This window comes from Sitodiplosis mosellana, unplaced genomic scaffold (genome assembly GCF_009176505.1).
Source record: "Sitodiplosis mosellana isolate CC-2019 unplaced genomic scaffold, AAFC_SMos_1.0 Smas_scaffold_3, whole genome shotgun sequence".
Classification (NCBI taxonomy): Eukaryota; Metazoa; Arthropoda; class Insecta; order Diptera; family Cecidomyiidae; genus Sitodiplosis; species Sitodiplosis mosellana.
This window is the reverse complement of record NW_022595246.1, coordinates 3,246,793-3,268,550: the sequence shown is the minus strand read 5'-3', so window position 1 is coordinate 3,268,550 and position 21,758 is coordinate 3,246,793. Positions and strand designations below refer to the sequence as shown.

At 37.4% G+C, this 21,758-nt stretch overlaps 2 protein-coding genes across 2 annotated transcripts; both read right to left on the bottom strand.

Moving 5' to 3' along the window:
• Window positions 1-2,769: 2,769 nt before the first annotated feature.
• LOC129565598 (mitogen-activated protein kinase 15-like) lies at window positions 2,770-14,247 on the bottom strand. Its single transcript, XM_055440616.1, has 8 exons — window positions 13,772-14,247; window positions 6,074-6,264; window positions 5,566-5,772; window positions 5,101-5,201; window positions 4,712-4,854; window positions 4,385-4,626; window positions 4,181-4,315; window positions 2,770-4,069 (listed from the first exon to the last, which is right to left on the bottom strand). Exons 1-8 carry the CDS (start codon window positions 13,856-13,858, stop codon window positions 2,896-2,898), a joined length of 2,280 nt encoding a protein of 759 aa, XP_055296591.1. The 5' UTR covers window positions 13,859-14,247; the 3' UTR covers window positions 2,770-2,895.
• Window positions 14,248-16,175: 1,928 nt separating this feature from the next.
• On the bottom strand, window positions 16,176-21,756 carry LOC129566431 (uncharacterized). Its single transcript, XM_055442362.1, has 9 exons — window positions 21,580-21,756; window positions 18,798-21,515; window positions 18,063-18,550; window positions 17,618-17,860; window positions 17,449-17,544; window positions 17,229-17,366; window positions 16,841-17,148; window positions 16,645-16,762; window positions 16,176-16,570 (listed from the first exon to the last, which is right to left on the bottom strand). Exons 1-9 carry the CDS (start codon window positions 21,593-21,595, stop codon window positions 16,409-16,411), a joined length of 4,287 nt encoding a protein of 1,428 aa, XP_055298337.1. The 5' UTR covers window positions 21,596-21,756; the 3' UTR covers window positions 16,176-16,408.
• Between the last annotated feature and the right edge of the window lie 2 nt (window positions 21,757-21,758).

Below are 21,758 nucleotides of genomic sequence, written 5' to 3'. Positions count from 1 at the left end.
ACCATTTTTGGCACATTCTATGTCAACCAACTTTCCAATTTCTTTCTACGATTTAGTTTCCGGCAAATATTGCAATGACTTCATTGACTAATCAAATTTAATTTCAAAAACACAAATTATTTTCTTTTTTTTATGTAACTTTCGTACATATGTTAACACTCGTATTAATTGAGACCATTCGTGGGAGAAAAAGCGAGAAAGCGTAAATCGGTAAAAAAAAAACCGGGAAAGCTTTTGTTTTTTTCCGTCACCAATGCAGATTTCCATAAATCTCTTTCAATCGTTGTTGTGGAGCTTGCAACAAAAACATACGTGTTGATTAAATTCCCCTTATCATTATTTGTGCTCTCTCTATCTCGCCTAAATACCCTAGCGTATAGAATTTCTACGAATGAGACAAACGGTGTGCTTGTTTCGAATGAATACATTTCAATAATTGCATGTTGAACAGGTGTTTTTTGTGTGTGCTTGCTGAAAATAAATAACGTATTATGTGACGCGCAATCCAAACGATAATGCTAAACAAGGGAGAAAATGGTAATTTCCACTTTTAGATTGGACATTTTTTTTTTCATTCAATTTCCATTCATTATGCTGAAAATGGTATTTTGTGTGCAACACGAACAATGCGATGCAGTGAATAAGAGAATTGGATGCAATTTTTCCATTTCGAAGCGTTGGCAGGTGTGTGTGTGTGTGTGTGTATGAATGTATGCATTAAATTAATTTCGATGAAATCGCATTAGCAGTTTTTCCTTGAACGGAAAATTTCCATTGCCATGGCATAATGTGAGCTGTTTGATAAACTACCCATCCAAAGCGCAATTACAACTAATGAATATTTTCCAAACTTGTTTTTCTCTCTTTTATTCGGAATGTCGGGTGAATCATGTAATATGAGCGCGCACCGAAAAATAAACCCAAAGACAATATAGAAAAACCTCGTAATGAGTGGGTATCAAATTCATGTCATGGTTCTATTTAAAAGTGACATTGAATGACGCAAAAATGAAATTAAAGCTGGCGTCATGTCTCTGGTTATGAGCGGCACGGGTTTTTGGAGATGTGGTTTCATTGGGAAAACCACTCACGTGGCACATCAAACGACCAGACATGGGGGAGAAATAGAGAAAATTGAGAGAAAACGAGGAAATCAAGGTAAAATCGAATCATATCATCATGTTAATCAAAACCATTTTGCAGAGCATGTTGATAGATAAAGGCCGATGCTTTGATGTGGTACGATTTGAATGGACACGGCATGTGTAGTAACTAGAACCCATATCGGATACCAACAGGACAGATTAAATGTGCATTGCAGAAGAAAACCAGATCACATTGACTGAGATTGTTTTGGGAAGTAGAAGTGTTGGCCTAGAATTTGACCGGGTTGAAATAAAAAACAAAACTTGGATTGATTTTCCTCGCATTTTACTTAGCAAAATCCTTTTGATGTTCGACTTCAGCAGTAGTCCTGGATAAATGGTTCCCATCTTCTCTTTGCTATGATTTTTTTTATTCACTTACCGGCTTGATATAATATAATATCCTCTTGAAATAAGAGGAGATTTCAACAAATTCCGTATAAATTTTTCAACCTCATTTCCCACATCAACGCACGCCACTTATACAGTGACTTGCGTCGTCGATATGCTCGGATATATCCGCAGCATACGAAATGCTGAGATGCTGAGCCATCCAAAAACGTATGTTTGATCAATTGAATAGAGACTCTATTCTGATAATAATATCGGTTAGAATGCGCTTGAAGAATTCAAATCGAAATATCCAATGGGACATGATGAAAATGCCAGTAGGGGTGCTTTGCCATAACCAATGCTATGCTTTGAAATCGCTTTCTACAGCAAAATCAGCGTGACGTCAATAATCCACTCAAATTAAAAACAATGATAAAAAGTTATGGAATTTTTAATTGAAAATCCTACTTCGGTTTTCCATTGAAAATTATTATCGTTATCACAAGAAGATACGTTGAATTATGGAAAATGATAGTGACAAGTCATTGAATATTAACAAAAGCATCTATGATGCGGTAGGTCACATCTATTAAAACGAAAGAATAATTAAACTTGTGGGAATAAATTCCAGATCACGTCGAAAAATTTGGAATTCATTATCAACAGTTTAATTATATTCCATTTTTAAATCCGAGAAGTATTCGTACGCCATATGCATATTTTTATCGTGATATGGTTCCACTAGCGTTAACACAAAGCAGTTCTAATGAATAATTTAGTTGAAGTTTTCCCCAAAAAAACGTTTACCAAACCCATCGATTTCTTTGTAAAATGTAAAAAAAACTGTATGGTTACAGTGTTTAATTCGAAATTAAAACTCAATTCGAAATGAAACACTCAAGCAATTGTTTTGTTCGCTTACCTTGTGAGTACCATCTTGAGAGAATTTTCCGCTTTATCAACTCTACAATTTTGATAGATAATAAAACTTCTTTCACCCGTGTTTCGATTTTTTTAGTTATTGCTGCTATAAGGTAGTGATGCCGAGAATATTTCCAGTAAGCTCATGAGGTTCGGCGAATCATGTGGAGTGGAAACTGAATGAGCCAAATAACAAATGTTAAATGCAAAGCTCAAAAACTCGTTTAAAACAAGGCATTGAATCGAAGTGCAATATCGTAAAAATCTTTATTCTCATAATAAAATCTCTTCAACAGAATCATCACGACGTCGATAAAATCCGTTCAAATTACAAATAATGATAAAAAGTATCGAATTTTTGGTTGAAACTCCAATTTCGTGTTTTTATTGCATGAAAAATAGCTCTACAGCTCCATTCATTCTAGTTATAGACAAAAAAAGCATTTGATCGTAAGAGAAAGGCTAGAAAAGAGAGGTGTGTGGAGGCTATAAGGTGTTATGTGACACGTTCGGGTGTCCCTCTGAGTTTGTACAGATCAGATGATGTAATGATGCCGTAGCTGTTGCCATTCGAGCCATTTTTACGGAATGCAGGCGTTTTGCTCGATAGCACGGAATCGATACCAATTTTCGGATACACACAATCGGCTTTGGTACGTGCAAATGATTCTAATTTGTTTCGGAAATGATTTGACGGCGGATATGCTAACAATTTCTTCGGATCGGTGGCATAAATGGTCGGTTCGTCATGGTCGTTGGCATATTTTAGTACATCAATTTTATGTTTGCGCATTTTCATTTCAAGTTTCCGTAGTCGTGCCGTAGCATCGGTGTAGTCGTCCAACGATTTTTGCTTAATCAATCGCCGGTTTTCATTTGATGCGTTAACAATGTGTTTGCCCATTGATTGTGACAAATAGGCTCCGTTTCCGTTTCGTTGGAATTCACTTTGATACTCCGGCTGTGGTGGCGTTAATTTCTTGAGAAGCCGTGTGTTTGTGGTTGACTTAGCATCAAAGGATGATTGTCGGAAATCACCGGCATGCAGTAAATCCTCGTCAAGTGAACGTTTGAACGTTGATTTCCGTAGCATAGCATTTGCATCGTTTGATGGACGTCGATAGGCACCGGGAATAGTGGATCGTCTCGCTTCGCTTGGCATTTTGTACTTTGGCTCCTGTTCGGACTCGTAGCAACAATTTGCATTCGAATCAATGTACTGTGATGGTGGATATTTGGTGTCATTTTTTAATTTCGGTATTAGCACATCATTTGCACACCTTTTCACCAGTGCATCAGTGTCCGGTTCACGTACACAGCTTTTGCAGCAGTTTAATTTATTGGTCAAACGAGCATATGAACCGGTGCCGTTCACTTGACGTGGCTGCACCGTCGTCGACTGTTGTTGGATTGAGGTAGGTTTTGTGTTTGGGATTGGCTTTGAATGAAATACACTTGAATATGATGGATGGTGTTTGGCATCGTTTGGATATTTCTGCGTCGAATAGTTCGCATTTGTCGGCACCTTTTTATCCGTAACTGACGTGTTGGTTGTTATTGTTTTCGGCAAAATTGTTCGGCTATTTGATGATGATGATAATGGTACTTTTCGCAAGCTGTCCGTCGGCGATGATTTTGAATTGCTGACACCACTTGGCGACGATGTGGAACTTTTTTATTTTTGGTTTTGAAACAATCAACATTTTGTTTTATTAAATTTCGTTACATTATTTAATTGATTAGACTTGAAAATAAGTTGGAAACACAAAATACTCGCTTACTTTCTCTTCTTTTCGGCGATCGACATGATTTCGTACAGTTTTGACCGATATTCGGAAACGGTTAGTTGAATGTCATCACGAAACGGTGGCACGATATCAGCTGTTAGCTCCAGTTCAGGCGTACTATTTCGGAACCTATTGAAACGGAAGTTATTGTTATTATCATTCGCAACTAAATTATCCAGTCGATTTGGTTTGCTATACTTTTCCACATATTTATGGCACAAGGCTTGTTTGGCTGTAAGTCGTTTTGTTGGATCCATGACAAGCAACGATCTGACCAAGTCTTTTGCGTCGCCTGGCGTATCGGCCAGTAATTCCTCCATGTTTGGATTGGAATTTATTGATTTCGATGATTGACTTAATAATGCTGAACCGAAACCATTTCCGACCGATTTCAAATCACTTTCAGTGGGCAAGGGCAGTGCCGACAAAATGCACTCAATCTTCGAAGAAAAAAAAAGTTTGTTTTCATTTGATTGACTCTCCATTTATCCTGACCTCAGTATCATAGCTATTTTTAGTCTTTACCTGATTGATTGTGCAACTGCCGGGAAATAGCGGTTTGCCTCTGCACATTTCACCCAAAATACAGCCCAGACTCCACATATCGATGCCTTTCGTATATTGCTTGTTGGCAATCAATATTTCAGGTGCACGATACCATCGCGTGGCTACACGACAACAAGGAAAACAAAAAGAAAACGACCATTTATTTTCGTCTAAAGTTTGTCACCATTAGAGGTTAATAGCCCTTGACAGATTGGAAAAATCTCGCTGCTTCGCATTTTAAATGTGATTTGAGAAGCGTTGGTTTTTCAAGTCTATCAAATTTGAGCTAACGATCCAACCACTATCTTTTCACTGGATGAAATGCCACGTATCATAATATCTATTACAAGCAAATTGATTGGCATTACCTACGTAATCCGTTAAACATGTCTCTTCGTTGCCATTCGAGTCAACCGTCGGATGATTTTGTGACAACGAACGCGCCAGTCCAAAGTCAGCCAGCTTACAACTGGATTGCATAATTGAGAATAGATATAGATATTCAGTTATTATGCGATGCCATCAATTTTGGTGGAACCATAAATCAACTGTTGCCATCGAATCGCCTTTTAACACGAACCACACACACACCAACGGAAAATCGATTCAAACTTTCGCGACGCATTCCAAACGGCATTTTTTTTGTTTATTGAAAAGTAATTTCCCTTTTTCGATGTAAATAACCTCATAAATATTCCGACTAAATTAGACGCGGAGTTTGGAAAACTATTTATCTAAATTTGAATCAATTTATCGTGGCTTGCGCTGACAATATCAGTTCAGATGGGGTGAGAGGTTGTGGGAGAAAGGAGTGATGATATGAACATATTTACCGGCATTTACTATCCACCAAAATGTTGCTCGGCTTTAGGTCACGATGAATTATATTTCCCGAATGGATGAAATTTGTTGCATTCAATACCTGAAACATCACGTAACGTTTGTGTATGTCTTTCAATATTGAGCCACGCTTAATGACATTATGCAAATCACTCTCCATAAATTCAAACGATAAATAAATATCCATGTGATTGGTTGCCCTGCGAAACAACGTATGAACAGAAAAAAAAACTGATTATTTGAAACAAAATGTGTACGGGTGAGGGTGAGAGTGAGAGAGAAGTAAAAGATTCATGCTTCATTATGAACATCAAATTTGCATCAAATTGTTGAAATCAATCGATAAATCTTTTTTTCCCTCACATTTGTTTTTCCCACGAAAATAAAAAAAAACTATTACGAATTCAATTTTAACCATTTTGGTTTCAATCCAAGGTGAAAATTAAATTGTGCAATTTTAAATGCCATGAAAATGGGAAATCGTTATGATTTCGTGTATACCTGTGTATGCTGTACAGTTGTATGATGTTCGGATGATTGCGTAACGCTCGCAGCAACATTATTTCCCGAAATGTTCGTTGAGCATCTGTTTCATTTCGAAATGCATCGAAAATTTTCTTGACAGCAACGATTTTCTGCGTTCGCTTATCAAGCGCTTTCCACACAATTCCGTATGCCCCTTTGCCAAGCCTCTGGAATTATTACATTCAAACCAGACACAAAAGAACATCGATAATTTTTTCATTGAACAATAATGAAGTTATCGAATATCACGACCGTAAAGTGTATTAACAGCAAAAATCGGTTCAATTCTCAGCGAATTCCTTTAATTATTTCATTCATCTTGAACCGACGACGACGACTGCCATCATAATCAATTTGATAAAATTGGCTCGCGAATGCTTTCTCTCTCCATCGTATTGGCTCTCGCACTCTCTTTCTTTTTCTTTCTCATTCGCGCTCACCCTCTCGATTTCTTCATAATTCTGAATGTGTGCAGTGTTGCACACGTTCCAAATGCCAAGCACAAAAAGTTTATTGATTAAACGTGACTGAAAATCATATTTTCTTCCTTCTGCCGAGAACCGTGCACTATCGTTCATTCGCTTGTAACTAACTAATAACTTGGAAACACTTGTACTCGCGCGAACCGACATCGATATTTCTGTTATAGTTATAGAATGTGGAAAAGAAATTCTCACACTTCCGAGAAATACGAAAAGTTTTCTCCGGACCAAGTTAAATATCGGATCTCGTTATTATCTGTGAAATGCTGTGTTTCGTTTATTTTGAGAGTTGCCATTTTTGCAGTAATGTAATCAGTTTAGGAACTTTGTTTTTTTTCATCGCATTTTTTTCTCTTCTTTTTCTCCTCTAGCCAGATGGTCCAGACTTTGATGATGTTAATTGCATTTGCGAGAGTAGATAAACTGAAAATGCTCATTTGCCTGATTCAATTTTGAATGTTGCTTAATAAGATAACTGTATATAGCTCAACGTCGTGAGTTTGTTTGTACAGATGGATACTTGGCGTATTTCTTCTCAGACGATGATGCACTTAGAATGAAAATTGCATCAAAACTGGTGGATGGAAAACTTCAATCAGTCAATAAAATGCAAGGAACGGATTTATTTATGCAACTTGGCACACTGTGTTTGTACACAGTCGTTTATCATTTTATTATCGCCTTTTATCTACTCGAATCAAATTAAGTCGTTTCCGTAGTTATCATAAAATATGAGATAAAACACCCTTGAAGACCCAATTCTTCCGCCATTTCCTTTAATTTAACTCGATTTCTTACCCCCGTTGAGTTTTAACACAATTTTCATTGCAATCGAATCCTAGGGGGATTTCACTCTATGCGAATACTGCTATTCGTACGAATGTACGAATACTTTGCCATGCATTTGAATATAAACACTCGCAAATACTGATATTCGTGCCGAATATTCGCATTCGTACCAGGCCCGTAGCGTGGCCTGCTCGGCCGGGGATGCGGCGCATCCAATCTTTAATTTGAAAAAAAAGTAGAAAAATCTGAAGAGAGGCACCATGTACAGCTGTTAAAATACGACATTTGTTCGTTGCATAACGAAAAAATGTTGATATTATTTGATAAAGAATATTGTAAGCAAAATTAGCGATTTCTGTATTCAATGTTCTGTTTACATCAAAAAATTCGTCATTGCATAGCGAATCGCGTAGCGACTCGTATATTAACTGCGGTAAGCCGTGAGTTATTCCAAGCAAATCCATATGCAGTGTATTGATTACATAAAATGCTACTCAGAATAATTTCGGCTGATGCTTGTTTATATCAAACTATAAACAAACGATTTTTTTCGAAGAAATTCATCGGTCGTCATCGCTTTGCTGAGTTACGCTAACATATCCAAAAAGAAATATTTTTACTGCAGTAAAGCGATTGATAGATACACGTTGGACTGGCCATTCCCAAGCAACCAAAGCAGTGCGGGAAAATTATGCACAAATCGTTGCAACGTTGGAAAAAGCGAAAAATGATAAATACAATCGCATTGATTTGAATGGCGATGATATTGCCACAGAAGACGTTTGTGTTTCATTTGGTTTTTATAGATGAACTGTTGACAGCTCTGACTCCAGCTGACGCTATTTTTCAAAGTCGTGAAATGAGTTACCACAGAGCTATGCCGGTAGTAGAAATCGCAAAAGGAACGATCGCTAATTATCGCACCCACGAAAAGTTCGAGCAATTTATGAATGATGCGAATCAACTTATTTCTGAATCGGTTGATGTTGTTCGGGAAGCTAGTTTATCACGTCCAATGAGGAATCGTAGAAGATCGGGACTTTTGGGAGATTTCGTTGTTGAAGAAAGTATTGGCGAACGATCCGATGAAATCGACCAAATTACCTCAAGCTACAATGAAGTTATTGACATGGCATTGGCTGAATCTGATGCACGGTTTACCGAAAATAACGAAATTCTGTTAGCACTGTCGGATTCTCCAAATATGGAACTCGATCAATTGAAGCCGCTTGAAAAGCTTGGCATAAAATTTCCGCCAGAATATGAATTAAAAGCGGCCAAGAAATACATTGAATTTAAAAGAAAGGAGTTGGAAAAGTCCTCTGCAAAAAATAAGTCCCAGTTCAACGTTTTAACGGTGTTGTATGAAATGCGGAAAGCATTTCCAGAAGTAAAGGTGTCAACGGACAAACGGACAAACAGCCTACTTTTTTACACAAGTGGCCAAAATTATGTCTAATTGTACCAATAATATGGAAAGATATATACCAAATTGTAGGTTTTTAGGTCCTCTTTCAATCGATATATGAATGTTTCAGTTATTTTGAAATTTTTCTAACGAAATTTTTTGGACGGACAAAACCAAAATTTGTCCGTCCGTCCGTTTGAAAAATCTGCCTATCCAGCTTTTTCGCCTCAAAATTGTCACCAAATCTTCAAAATAACTGTAATATTTATATATCGATGGAAAGACAACCTAAAAACCTACAATTTGGTATATAGCTTCCCACATTATTCGTACATTTAGACATAATTTTGGTCACTTGTGTAAAAAAGTAGGCTGTCCGTCCATTTGTCCGTTGACACCTTTATCCAGAAGTTTACAAATTGTTTGCAATTGTCGAAACTTTTGCGTGCAGTACTGCGGTCTGCGAAACTTCATTTTCTGCATTGGCTCAAATTGACATTCCATCTCGCCTCTCCATGACAAATGAATGTATGCGCAATTTAGCTTTCATCGCTTTCGAGCACAAACGTTTGAACAACATTTCTATTGATGACATCATGAAAGCGTTCAATAACAAGAAAGGAAGTAGAGTGCAATTATATTAATGATGAAGATCGAACAAAGTTTGTTTGCCAAAGAAATGTTACCAAATCTATTGACTAGATCGAGAGGATGTGAAAAAATTCTAATATATTTTGAAAGAGGAGAGTATGTTTTCTGATGATTCTGTTGGCGTTAAAGTAGAGTATGTTGTAGTACCGTCTAGCCTCTGCGGTCTTCACGGTTTTCGTGCAACTGATAGGAGATAACAACATGATGTCTTCGGCAAAGTTGTAGTACTCGAGGTCTTCTATAACATTGCTGAAGACATCTATCTCTTATCTCTTATCAGTTGCGCGCAAATTGCGCACATAAAAAAGCAAATGTTATATTGAACTTTTTTTTCTTATAATTTTTCACGCTTTTCGCGGAACTGATAAGAGATAAGAGATAACTGACTTCAACATTGTTATAGAAGACCTCGAGTGCTACAACTTTGTCGAAGACACCAAGTTGTTATCTCTTATCAGTTTCGCGGAAACCGTGGAAAACCGCGAGGACCCGCCAAAAATGAACATACTCGCCTTTAACCATTTTTGAGTCGAAAGAAACTTACTCTACTCTTTCATAACAAAGTCAGATGAACTTACTCTCCTCTCGATCTAGTCAATAGAAATAAAAAATATATGAAACAGAAACAATGTATTGATCAAAAAATGATTTAGAAAATTTCCATTGAATTCTGATGACTATTATTTATTGAACTTTGAAAAAATACTGTTTGGATTTTTTTTCCTGAGGAAAACTTTGACTTTGCCAAAAAAAAATTCAGCGAAAGAACGATTATTAAAATTATTTAGCTTTGCAAATACACAAATCTCGCTCGGGGATGCGAAAATCCGGCTCGGGGATGCTTCGCATCCCCTCGCACCTACCACGCTACGGGCCTGATTCGTACGAATAACCATTTAATGTATCTATACGGCGCATTAGCAAATACGTTCGAATATTGCTGCGCGAATGCGAATACACTTGACAGATCTATATTGATTTGTTGTGTTAATCGTTGCGACTACATTGTTTACATTAGTTCATCAAAATGGTAAATAGTTATTTCGATCCAAATTTAATATCAATTTAAGTTGTGTTTTGTATTTTAGGGACTGGAAAATGTTATTTTCAAATTAGAAAAATATTTGAATCTAAAAATGTCGGCCGATATTATTAAAATCCTGGAATTCTGTGCATTTGAAAATGAATCATCTCTAATGTCCATTGACAACGATGCTATTATGGATATCGAGAACTATGTCATTGAAAACCCAGAAATTCTCAAAGAAACATCATACGAGAATGTGAATAAGTTTAAATTTAAACCGGGTCACCGATTGCTTATCATCCAGTTGCCACAGTTATTCAAGAATTGTAATCAAACGGAAACAAATTTGCAAAAAATCGGACACCTGCGACCGCAAATGCTTGTATTCAACGTAGCTAATGCGCTTTCTGTATTAAATCCAGAATGTGTGAGAATTAATTGTAAAATTTCTGGTAGAGGCTCACCTAATGCACGTTGTAATTTTTCAAACACGTCTGACATCTTTCCACATGTTTGACTGTGTTTGACACTTCATCGCAACTGAGCGCATTCGCGACGAATACATGTGCGAGTGTTTCAATACGTTTCATATGCGGAGTCGCGCGAATGCTCGCGCGGCAGTACGAATACATGGTGCGAATACAAATACTTATACTGTTTTTTGCGAATGCAGGATTCGTACACGAATGATCATGCATTCGAATGCGAGTGAAATGCCCCTAGATCGAATCACTATGATGATGATGAAGAAAGGAAAGGTGACTTTCTGGCCGTGGCAAGTTTAGTCGTTTATTTTGCGTTCACTCGAAAACAATAAAGTCAAATTGGGCTTATTTTGTGTGCAACACTCAATTATGACGCTCTTGAACTCTCTCGCTTTGTTTCATTTCCCATGCATCGAGAGGATAAACGTGGAAAAACTGCACGAAAAGTTGAAGGTCTTGTGAATTGCCTTTTAAATACATTCCATTCAATGCACCCGTAAAACTGTAATGGGAAATGCACGTCGGCGGAGAATCCAAGTTTCGTTCACGCAAAAACGGGCAACAATAAAATAAAGAAAACACACGAACGCTCGTTGTCGTTGTGCGAAAGTTTTGCATTTTGCATTCAAATATCCCGAAAATAACGTCACTTTGCGAAAGTTAAGTTCTTGATACGGGCGAAAAAGTGAAATGGATGCAAAACTTCAGCACTTGTTGTTAATTGGAAAGTGCTCTTAATTTGTTCGCTTTCTTCCCCTCGATTCGGGCAAAACGGAACTATTTGCTTCGGTGAGCCGAAAGCCCGACTCCCCGAGAGGTGGGAGGAATGAAAACATCGACAAAATGAAAGACAAACAATATGTATATAGAAACAAACAAAACTTGGTTCGAAAACTGCATTTCACTAATGAAGAAATTGTGTTTTTTGAACAAACTCCAGGGAAGTGGGCGAGGGTGGTGCGATGTGGTGCAAATGCAATCGAAAAGTCTTTTTCGTCGAAAAGTGAAAAACCAAATAAATTCCAGTTACACTTGTTTGTGACAAACAGGATGCACAAACAGAAAGTCGTCGCCGAGAGTGGAGTAGCTGAGAAAAAGTGACGAAACTTTACAAGAGAGCAAATAAATGGAATTGGATTCGGAGACGAAGTGGATAAGAAAACTAGCAGAGAAGCAAAAAAAAGGAAACTCACCAAGTAGTTGCTAGCAGTTTGTTTGCAAAACTCACGATTAAGTGGAATGAAAATTCATGATTTTCTTTATTCAGTCGTCGGAATTTGTGTTTGCTGCGAGAACACACTTGCACACAAACACACATACATACACAATCCTTTGTTCCATTCATCGAAATTCGGCGTGCTTGTCGCACCAATTTACATTACCAGCGTGAAAACCACAAACCATTTACGATAATTAAGTTTGCATGTGAAACTGGGCGGAAAATGTGAGCGAAATGCAAAAAAAAAAGATTGAAGCAAAGGCGTCAAAGGCAGAAAAAAAAACGTTGATTCAAAACGGATGGGCCAATGAATACAAAAGAGCTACGCATGGCGTTTTTTTAGCGGACTAAGTCAACACTTAATCTGGTGTCGACGAGGCAGAAAAAAAAACGTACGTTTTTTTCATAAATTCTTAATAACTCCCAGCAATGAAATGGAAAAATGGAATGGTGACAAAATTTGCACATAATGAATTGGGTAGGCGATTTGATAAGAGACGAGCCAGAGTGTAAACGACATGAAAAAAGAAAGTAAAAGAAGAATGAGTCCGACGTTTAATAGAAAATAGCGCTCGATTTTCCCAATGAATGGAAAAGTCGCTTTTATCTGCTTTTAAAATTTGTTATGCAAATGCCTTAATGGCTTCGCCAATGATTAAGACCTCATGAACCAATGTCAATTTTACTTTGTCTGCTCTTTTTTCATTAAATCTACTTCGTTTGATGTCATTCCTGTTGCTCTGGCTTTACCATTTTTTCTCCTCGGTCCATAAAAAACATCTTTGGTGATAAACTTTATCATTTAACTATCGTTCGCTTTTCAAGCGCGAGATTCACGAAAGCCGCAAGAGGAATGGACAGAAAATTCGCCTGAAATTGCCCTGTTTGCTTGGCTGCTCATTTGAAGAAAAGAGGTGGCATCTGCACGAACTCAACAAGTTCAGGCATCGAAGGAAAAAAACAACAACAAGGATGTCATCAAATTGAAATGACAATGATATAGTGATTGGTTCCAGAAGAGCGGAACATAAAGTCGATTATTTCATTTTTTCTCTGTTCGTTTCAAACAAAAATGCTGTCATTCGCAATGCAGAAAAAAATCAATTTTTGATTTTGATGTGCGGAATTCATGAAATTGTCATGTTAAATGTCAAGCCGTTACTATTGCTTTTTTTTGCTCCCCGTTCGCATATAATAATGATATACAATCAAGAATGTCGGTTTCAATGTTTGTGTCAGTTTGTTTCGGTGAACCAAAAAAACCCATGTAATCAGAGATAGAGAGAGAGAGAGAGAGAGAGAGAGACAACAGTTACTGGATTTGCTGTTGCTATTTAAATGGAAATTCGCGATGTCATTAAAATGTTCATTCAGTGCCATGGTATAGCATGGCTCTTCGAATATGACGCTTTTTTTTCTCTTTCTACCGATGATAATAAAATGCGATGGGGCATAATGCCGACCAGTGCAAAAGGATGACATCCAAACATAATAATCAATGTCATGCAAAAATGAAAAATATTGTCGTCGTCGCCGCCGCCGAAAAAAAACATGTTCTTCAATCCTTTGAACTAAGCAAACGTTGTGTTTGATCGAATCACGTTTCCATTTACCTTTATGATTTCAAAACTGCGCCGAATATGATCATCGATTTCTGCAATCCGATTGGCTTTCTCCTGGCTCTTCAACTTGTTTGACATTATTGCAACAAATGTTTTTTATCAGAAAAATAAATTTCGTTTTTTGTAATCAAATTCCTTTAGAAAAAAAAACAGAACAAAAATCAATCCAACAACAATAACAGTGTGCAAAACTAAACACTGCAAAACTTGGATGTAAACTATTTCCAAAATGAGACGTTTGTAGTACAGTTATCAAGTCATTTTTTCCTCTCTCTCTCTCTCTCTCTCTCTCTCTTTCTCTCTTAACCCGATAAAAACTTTATATTTACACACTCAACTTGTTATACGTAATCCATTGTTAAATTTGGTTTCGTCGACGATTTTGAACAGCACACACAAGCATATACACAAAACAGTTTCCGCATGGATCAAGTCTCGCCCACAGTTTTCGTGTCTGGCAAAGTTTTTCCACGTTTATTTTCCCCTTGCTTTCGGTGTGGTATTTTCTGTACGTTGTATCTTTTTCCGGTAGCGAGCTTCAATGACCTTTTTCGGTATTTCCTTTATTTACTAAAGCCAAATAAGAGTTTCTTTTTTTTAAGATTTGGCCCGCATTTTTTCCGCATTCTTTTTTCTTCCGTTGCTTTCAACTATGAAAAATTGTGCACTTCTACCGGAACTGAACTAAATTTATCTGGTGAGTATTCTTTTCAAATCCAGCAATTTGTTATTCAATTTTTAGTTGTTGAAAAAAAATAACAGAAAAAAAGGATCCAACGAAACGGGTAACGCGTATTCGCCTGACAGTACCTGCAGCACTGTTCGAAATGACAATAATAACGACAGAAACAAATTGAAATGAAAATCCAAAGCGAGAGCTGATATTGATTTCCTAGTTTTGCTTGTTTTATTTTTCTTCTCTTTTTTTCCTATCAACCGCTTACTCGATGATTTTTTTTTTGTCTGTTCGTCGAGTCCGTGGGGAAAAATATAAACATCGAATAAATAATCGAGCGATGAAGAAAGAAAAAAAAAACAACCAACCAACCGAGAATGCAAGGCAAAGCGAAAAAGAACCAGTACGCGTGGCACATCACAAATGAATAAAATAGCATTGTCTAGCACAAACAGCGCTGAAGTGTACATATAATTTTTTTTTTGTTAGATCGATTACATTCCGAATTTGAAATTCATTTCCTATTGGCCTTTCGTGAGCAAAGTTATAACCACACCGCCGAAAACAAGCGTTGGCGTTTTTCGGTCTCTTGTTGGAATATTTATTGGCATATTTAAAATCAAGTCTATAACTTAAATGGCAATGAAATGTAGCGGTTTTCTCAATGGATTCTCGACTTTTCTGACGCGAACTCTTTCCAAATTTATATGATTCTATGATTCCTTTCTTTTTGTATACAAACTTTCTAATTTATACACCAAAACAAACGTTGTGAGCGTTTAGACAACATTTCAGTTTCTCATGCTCCACTTTTTTATAGATGAAATCACTTCGATGTTCTCAATTGTTTTGAACTACATCCGATGCGCGCGGTCGTTGTCAGCACGTTAACCCACACACACACACACACCCAATCGATTTGAATTGACTTGAAACAGATTTTTCAAATCAATAATACATATGTACTTAGCACAGTTCTATTTTGAAGTTAGCCGATTGAAAATATGTAGTTTATCAGTATGTGATACATTGTCACACACGATGTCCCTGGAGAATGTACCGATGTCACAAACAATAAACGAGTAATAAGAGGCTTTCAATAACCAAATGACACGATAGCTCTCTGTTCAGTCGTTGTCGTTGTAGGCACCATAACAACCACCACTCGTTCCATTTTTTGTTTTTCCAATTGCCGATGATTTAACGATTATTATTACTATTATTAAATAATCGTGTCCATGCAAAACCGGGCTCATTTTTCCATTTTCGACAGCCGCTTCAATTCAAGCCAATTTCGTATATCTCTCACACAACACAAAAAATAAATACAAAAACTTGGAAGGGTTGTTGCCGCTATTAGAATGAAATCGTTTTATTGCTGAATGACACTCGGCGGCGTTTTCACTATACTACCATAGTAACACAGGTGCACACACACACACATCACATACACAACACACACGGTAGTCGACTCAACCGAATTTCCTAGTTCAGGTTTTGTTTATGTTTTTTATCAGTTTTACCGGTTGCCTAGCAACCCAACCAATTGTCGGGTATAATATACCACGATGGATTTTGATAAGCCGAATGTTTTTGACGTATTCATTCAAGTACATTCAACCCAACCGGATGCCACACGCCAACAATTGAACACACTTCAGCTAGAGAAAAAAAAGGTCAAACACACTACTAAGAAAAAAAATGTGATACAAAAATGGATTTTTTTTTACATTTTTCTGTTTTATTTCAATAAAAAAGAATTTTACGAAAGTAAAATGGTTTGGTTGAAAAGGACAAAATGCGTATTTTTTTTCCATTAAAATCACATTTTTTAAAAATCCCATTCAAATTTTTTTTCCGAAAACTCTTTATGCAAATTCACTTCTCGAAAAGTCCTTTTTCTAATATTTTCTTCAAGAAAACTCGCGTTTTTCATTCAATCTTTAATCAATTTAAACTTTGCCCTTAAATTTAAAGTATTTTTCATAGTCACGATGCAAATTCTCGTAAATATTTTTGGACGCTTCGTTGCAGCTACGTAGAATGAACCCTTCGACACGGTGATCGCACACGGCAATTAGGTCGTAACAAATGTACTCGATGTGTGTTTTGATCTGTGCCGGAAGAGAGAATTTATTATTGAAATTTTTCGTTCAAGTTCATAAATTTGCTGAGAGTGTGTACTTACTTTCGAATAAAGTGTCGTCGGTCGATCTTTTGTTATCATTAGACTGATGGCAAATAGGAGTAAATATGGTGCGACACGCTTCACTTCCGTGGAGTGTTTTACGAATGCTTTGTTTGTTCTAAACGAAGAGAGAGAGAGAGATAGAAGAATGTAAAATGCATGCCAGCCAAAGAGTCATTGGGTAAAGTTTGCATACTTTTCGAGGTTGTGTGCCATTTCAGCGAGCATTGTGATTTCGGCTTGCTCCAATTGTGTCTGTTGGCTTCGATTCGATTTATACCAGCAAATTGTTTGCAGCAGATCCTTAAACACATTGACAAAGTGCGGCACTCGATCCAAAATGAACACAGAACGATGCTGAATCAATCCCAAAACTAATGCACACATCTGTTCCAATAGATTTTTGAATCGGTCCGAATCAAATTGCTCTGCGTCGATTTTTTTCACATTTATTTCGGCCAAAAATGCCAAGATGTCATCAATTAGCTCAACAGAGACTGGTGTCTGCATGAAAACAAAGCATGTGATTTATCCGTCAAAATCAATTTCGGGCATAGTCTATGCATGAATTTTTGACATTTTACCTGCATATTATTGGTCAGAATGGTGTAGCACTCCAGCAAATTCAGTATCCAGTCGAAGTTTTGCGTCAAATCCGTGGTTTTGGCACGAATCGTCAAATTGACTTGACGTGTGACATTTTTGAAGAAACCAGTGAAAATCTACAAATGCACACGGTTCATTTGAGCCGGTTAAAATGCCAAACGAAAGAAAAGAGCCATAAAAATGCGATCCAATACTTACTTGACCTTTACTTTTATTGTATTGGCATTTTGCCATTGACGCCAATATTTTGCTTTGTTGCTTTGACTTGTCCGTAAAAATGGATGCTTCGATTTCCTGATAGGATTACACTAGATTAGTGAGGGAAAAAAACGCAATATTGCGGATTATTTTTTCGGGAGGTGCTTACCTTTTCGACTTCAGTCAATAGAGAAATCCATTCATCGACCGTTGCCTGATCGCAAATTAGCTTGAGAGCGTTATTCAATGTTTTGTTAACGGTATCATCGTGCGTACTAGCGCACGCAATCTTGAAATCAATCCAGTATTTGGCTACTAATCCCTTTATCTCATCGTCTGTCAGCCGTAGATAGGCTTTGTTCTCCAATGCTGTATTCAACAATTTCACTGAGTGCTGATTTTTACAGTCGATCTAAAAGCGTATTATATCGAATATTATACAAAATATTCTAGTGAAGTGATTGACTTGCATGATATAAATCTCTCAAGATTAGATCCCGAACAAAGACTTAAGATATTTTCAATAAAAACGGTATACTTTTTCCGATAGGTAATATAAGATAGGTATACCTTAGACTATAGTCTATATATGGTTATGAAAAAGAAAATCTTACCGAATTCTTAAGGAACAAGTTGATGAGCTGTATTGTTTGCTCGTCACCATCGACCTCTTGCGTGGGATTGGTTTTATTTGCAGCGATGTATGATTTCACTATAATCACAAAGGCTGGCAATGTCGCTCCAATCAACCATTCTCCATTGTTCACGTCTTTGGCCACATTTTTTATGATTTCAAACAATATTTCACGAAATCGGTCGCATTGAATGCGATTTTTCTTGTCCCTTGACAAATCACCCACGACCAATACGGCTATCTCGAGTAGAATTCTCTGTTCATTTCGGTCGTTTGTCTCGAATTGACGCAAAAGTTCGTATAATTCATCAAGAACTTTTTCATTTGTAACATTTAGGTCGCGACATGTTCTTTCGAATATCAAAGCAAATATCGATTGAGCGCTGGCTTCTTCTTTGAACAACGTGATTAGCGTATTGACTTTGAGATTGGTGAACACATTTGGCGAATCACCAAAGTGAAGAAGAGCTGAATAGAAGATGGAATGGATGGAAATGGGGAAAAAAAGAAGAAAACATAAAAAATCATCAATAGAAAAAGTACATTCAGATGATTTCAATGATGAAGAATTGATTGAAAAGAAAAATAAACCAAAAAACTTGACTTTAATTTGAAACGAAAGATGAGCAAAGAAAGTAAAAACAAAAATTGATGCAAAAAACGGATGTCTATGAGTTTTAGAATGTAAAATTAAATGTGTCTTCCAAGAACATACCTTTAAACACGTTTACGGACGCCTTCGCTAATTCTGCATCACCGCCTATGGCAAAGTAACGATAAACAACAATATTCAACAAGGAAATGATGTTTTTGGCATCGGGTTTGCCGAAACCAACCGGCAAATTATTCAATAGCCCCATCAAATCGGAAATATGTTCCCGTTTCTTCTGAATATGCTTCTTATCCGCACATTTCGTTTCACTGCTGCATTGTTTTTCCACCAATGAGCCAACCTCTTTCGATGCTATTTGAAATTTACGTTGAAAAATCGCATCAAAATTGATCTCCGATAAATATTCGGAATGTTTGCCAGCGGCTAAAATTTCGATAAGTTTTTTATACGTAGCCACGGTTAATGTTTCGATGAATTGCCAATCGTTTGTGGTGCATAGTCGGTTCAAGGTAACAAATTCACTTGTTGACTGTAGCAACAGTTCGCAAACGGTTTGTTTTTGTTTGACATTCAAATTGCCAATGAACCACGCACAAAGACTTGGGTCATTCAGAATATCAACAATTTGTTCGATGTCTTTGAAAGCAGTGGACAAAACATACTTGGACACATCTTCACCATCAGCCTTTTCATACTCGAATAACTGGCTCGTTTTCAAGCGTTGCAAGTAGATTTTGTTGATGTTGGCCTTGCATTCGCGTTTGCCAAAATTCGTAATGCGCTGTTCAATCGTTATCCACTCTTTGTCCGTGAGATATGAATGCAGTTTTTTGGCCGATTTTTCCACATTGAACGTGGTGTCGTCGTCAGTAGCGACTCGCAGTGAATCGGGACGATAGTACCAGCAAAGCAAGTCAAAGTTTGATGCGTTGTAGCATAGCTTCAAAAATGCGTTCATAGTTCGATAATTGTGTTCTTGATTGAGGATGGCGTGTCCAAATTCGCTGAGAATTTCTCGTGTGGCATTTCGATTTGTCTCAATGGCATCCCACGATTTATCGGACTGTTCGGCTAATCGTGAACCCAAGAAGTATTGACTGAGTAGCGCCGATGTGATTTCAATCAGAAATACACAATTCTCACTGCATTTACCTTCGGATTCTTTCAATTGGTGTACGTAATCCTTCAATGTGAACATGAGTGTCTTCCATACGACGAGAGATGGCTTTGACACCAATCCCGAGATGAATCGAGTATAAGTGCCACTGATGGCCGGTGTGAAGGCAAATGCAATATCACTCCAAATTTGATTGTTGCGAATTTGTCGCTTCCAATCGGATTTCGTGGCTAAATTGGTGCATTCGCTCAAGATATTCTCTTCGAACAGGGTTACAAATCGATTTTCAGGCGCACTTGGTTCAGCCAAACTCACATCCATTGAAACCTCCTCTTCGGCTGCGTTCTTCAACTTTTTCGACGGCGTTGATCCTTCAACAAAACTGCTATTGAACGAACGTTTCAATTTTTTCGACAATTTGACCGTTGCCAGTGTCTCATACAGATTTCTTATCAAATGCGATATAAACTTTTCGGCTCTGCTCAATCTCCGGTACATTTCAACCAACAAAAACATAAACTCTTCGTATTTGTTCCAAATGGCTTCGCTCTTCTTCGGCAGAAGCATGAATTTGACGGCAATTTGACATACAGAATTTTCCAAAATCAATGGATTCAATTTCAATATGGCGCACAGCGTGTTCAACACCTCATATACATGGGTCGTGTGATAGGAATGAACGAAATGTTCGATTTGCTTGCCCAAGTAAACGACAGCCTTATTCGAATCGATTTGGAAATTCAGTGGCACATCGTATTTCTTTAGAAGGAAGATAAAAACGGACAAACCGTTCAACTGAGTTTGGATCGGTTCGTGGCTTTGAACTCGCAGTTTTCCGTCGGTTTCATTGAATAAATACTTTAAAAATGCCTGTTGCACTTCATCATCATTCCTGAATGACCAAACCAGCGCTTCGACAACCGTCAGGAAGACATGCATCGGCTTTTCGAATAACTCGTGAAATGTGACGAATTTTGATTTGGCCCCACCCAAATACTGCTTCAGTTGTTTTGTTTGGTTGCCATCAAAGTATAGCTCCTGCAAAATGCTCAGCACTTCTTGTTTGTCGGTAATTTTGCGGTGTTGGGACAAAGTGATGAGCTCACATATTGACGTTAGGATTTCTGTGGCAAAAGCTGATTTGAAATCATCCAGGAATGGTGTTTGCTTGATGAACGACTTTAGCGAAGCTAGTAGTTGATTGATATGTTCCTTATACTGTTTCGACTGGCCACTTGTCAAATTTTCTGACTCCAGCAAAACACTCAGATAACGAATATTCAATCCCAAGAACCGGGCAAATTCCACGGCATTACTTTTGTAGTAATTTTGAATTGAAGTGTTCTGCAGGGTGATGAGCAAAGCATTTAGGATCAAATGCGATGCTCGCGACTCTTCAATACTTATTTTAGCCTCTTGAGACAAAGTTTTGATGAGTTTGTCTTTGACAGCCACACTAACCGCTCCGGATGAATATCGAAAGCCCAAAAACTCGTTGATTCTCTCCCATGCCTGATCGCCGTACTTTGGATCGGACGATTTGTTTATCTCCTCACGTAAATTTGGCAAATTATTACAAAATTCATCAACGACAATTTCCTGTTTGGTCAACAGTACAAACTCAATTGAATTCCACACTTTGATACCGAAGTTTAAGTTGTCAACAAAACTCAATTCGGAGCGATTCAACCACTTACGAAGCTCTGTGAAGGAAAAAACAACAATTCAACTCCAAAACTGTATGAATGAAATAAAAAATTCACTTACCTTTTTCTGTATTCATTGCTGTACATTCCAAATCACACTTGAACTAGAAGATTCGTGGATTTTCCCACAATTTGATGACTATTTTCAAAATACTTCTTCGGTCACACGTGTTCGTCAAGTGCGGCAAATGTGTTTTGTTGTTTAGATGTCAAACCAACTGTAAATAAAGTCAAATGTGA

Excerpts from the sequence above, each read along its gene's own strand:
- LOC129565598 (XM_055440616.1), bottom strand. The coding sequence starts at position 13,858 with ATGTCAAACAAGTTGAAGAGCCAGGAGAAAGCCAATCGGATTGCAGAA. Across the intron at positions 5,773-6,073 it reads CAACTGTACAGCATACACAG|GGCAACCAATCACATGGATA; the intron begins GTATACACGAAA and ends GTTGTTTCGCAG. Across the intron at positions 5,202-5,565 it reads TTGGTGGATAGTAAATGCCG|TTGTAAGCTGGCTGACTTTG; the intron begins GTAAATATGTTC and ends TATGCAATCCAG.
- LOC129566431 (XM_055442362.1), bottom strand. Across the intron at positions 17,545-17,617 it reads TATTGACTGAAGTCGAAAAG|GAAATCGAAGCATCCATTTT; the intron begins GTAAGCACCTCC and ends TAATCCTATCAG. Across the intron at positions 17,149-17,228 it reads TTCTGACCAATAATATGCAG|ACACCAGTCTCTGTTGAGCT; the intron begins GTAAAATGTCAA and ends GTTTTCATGCAG.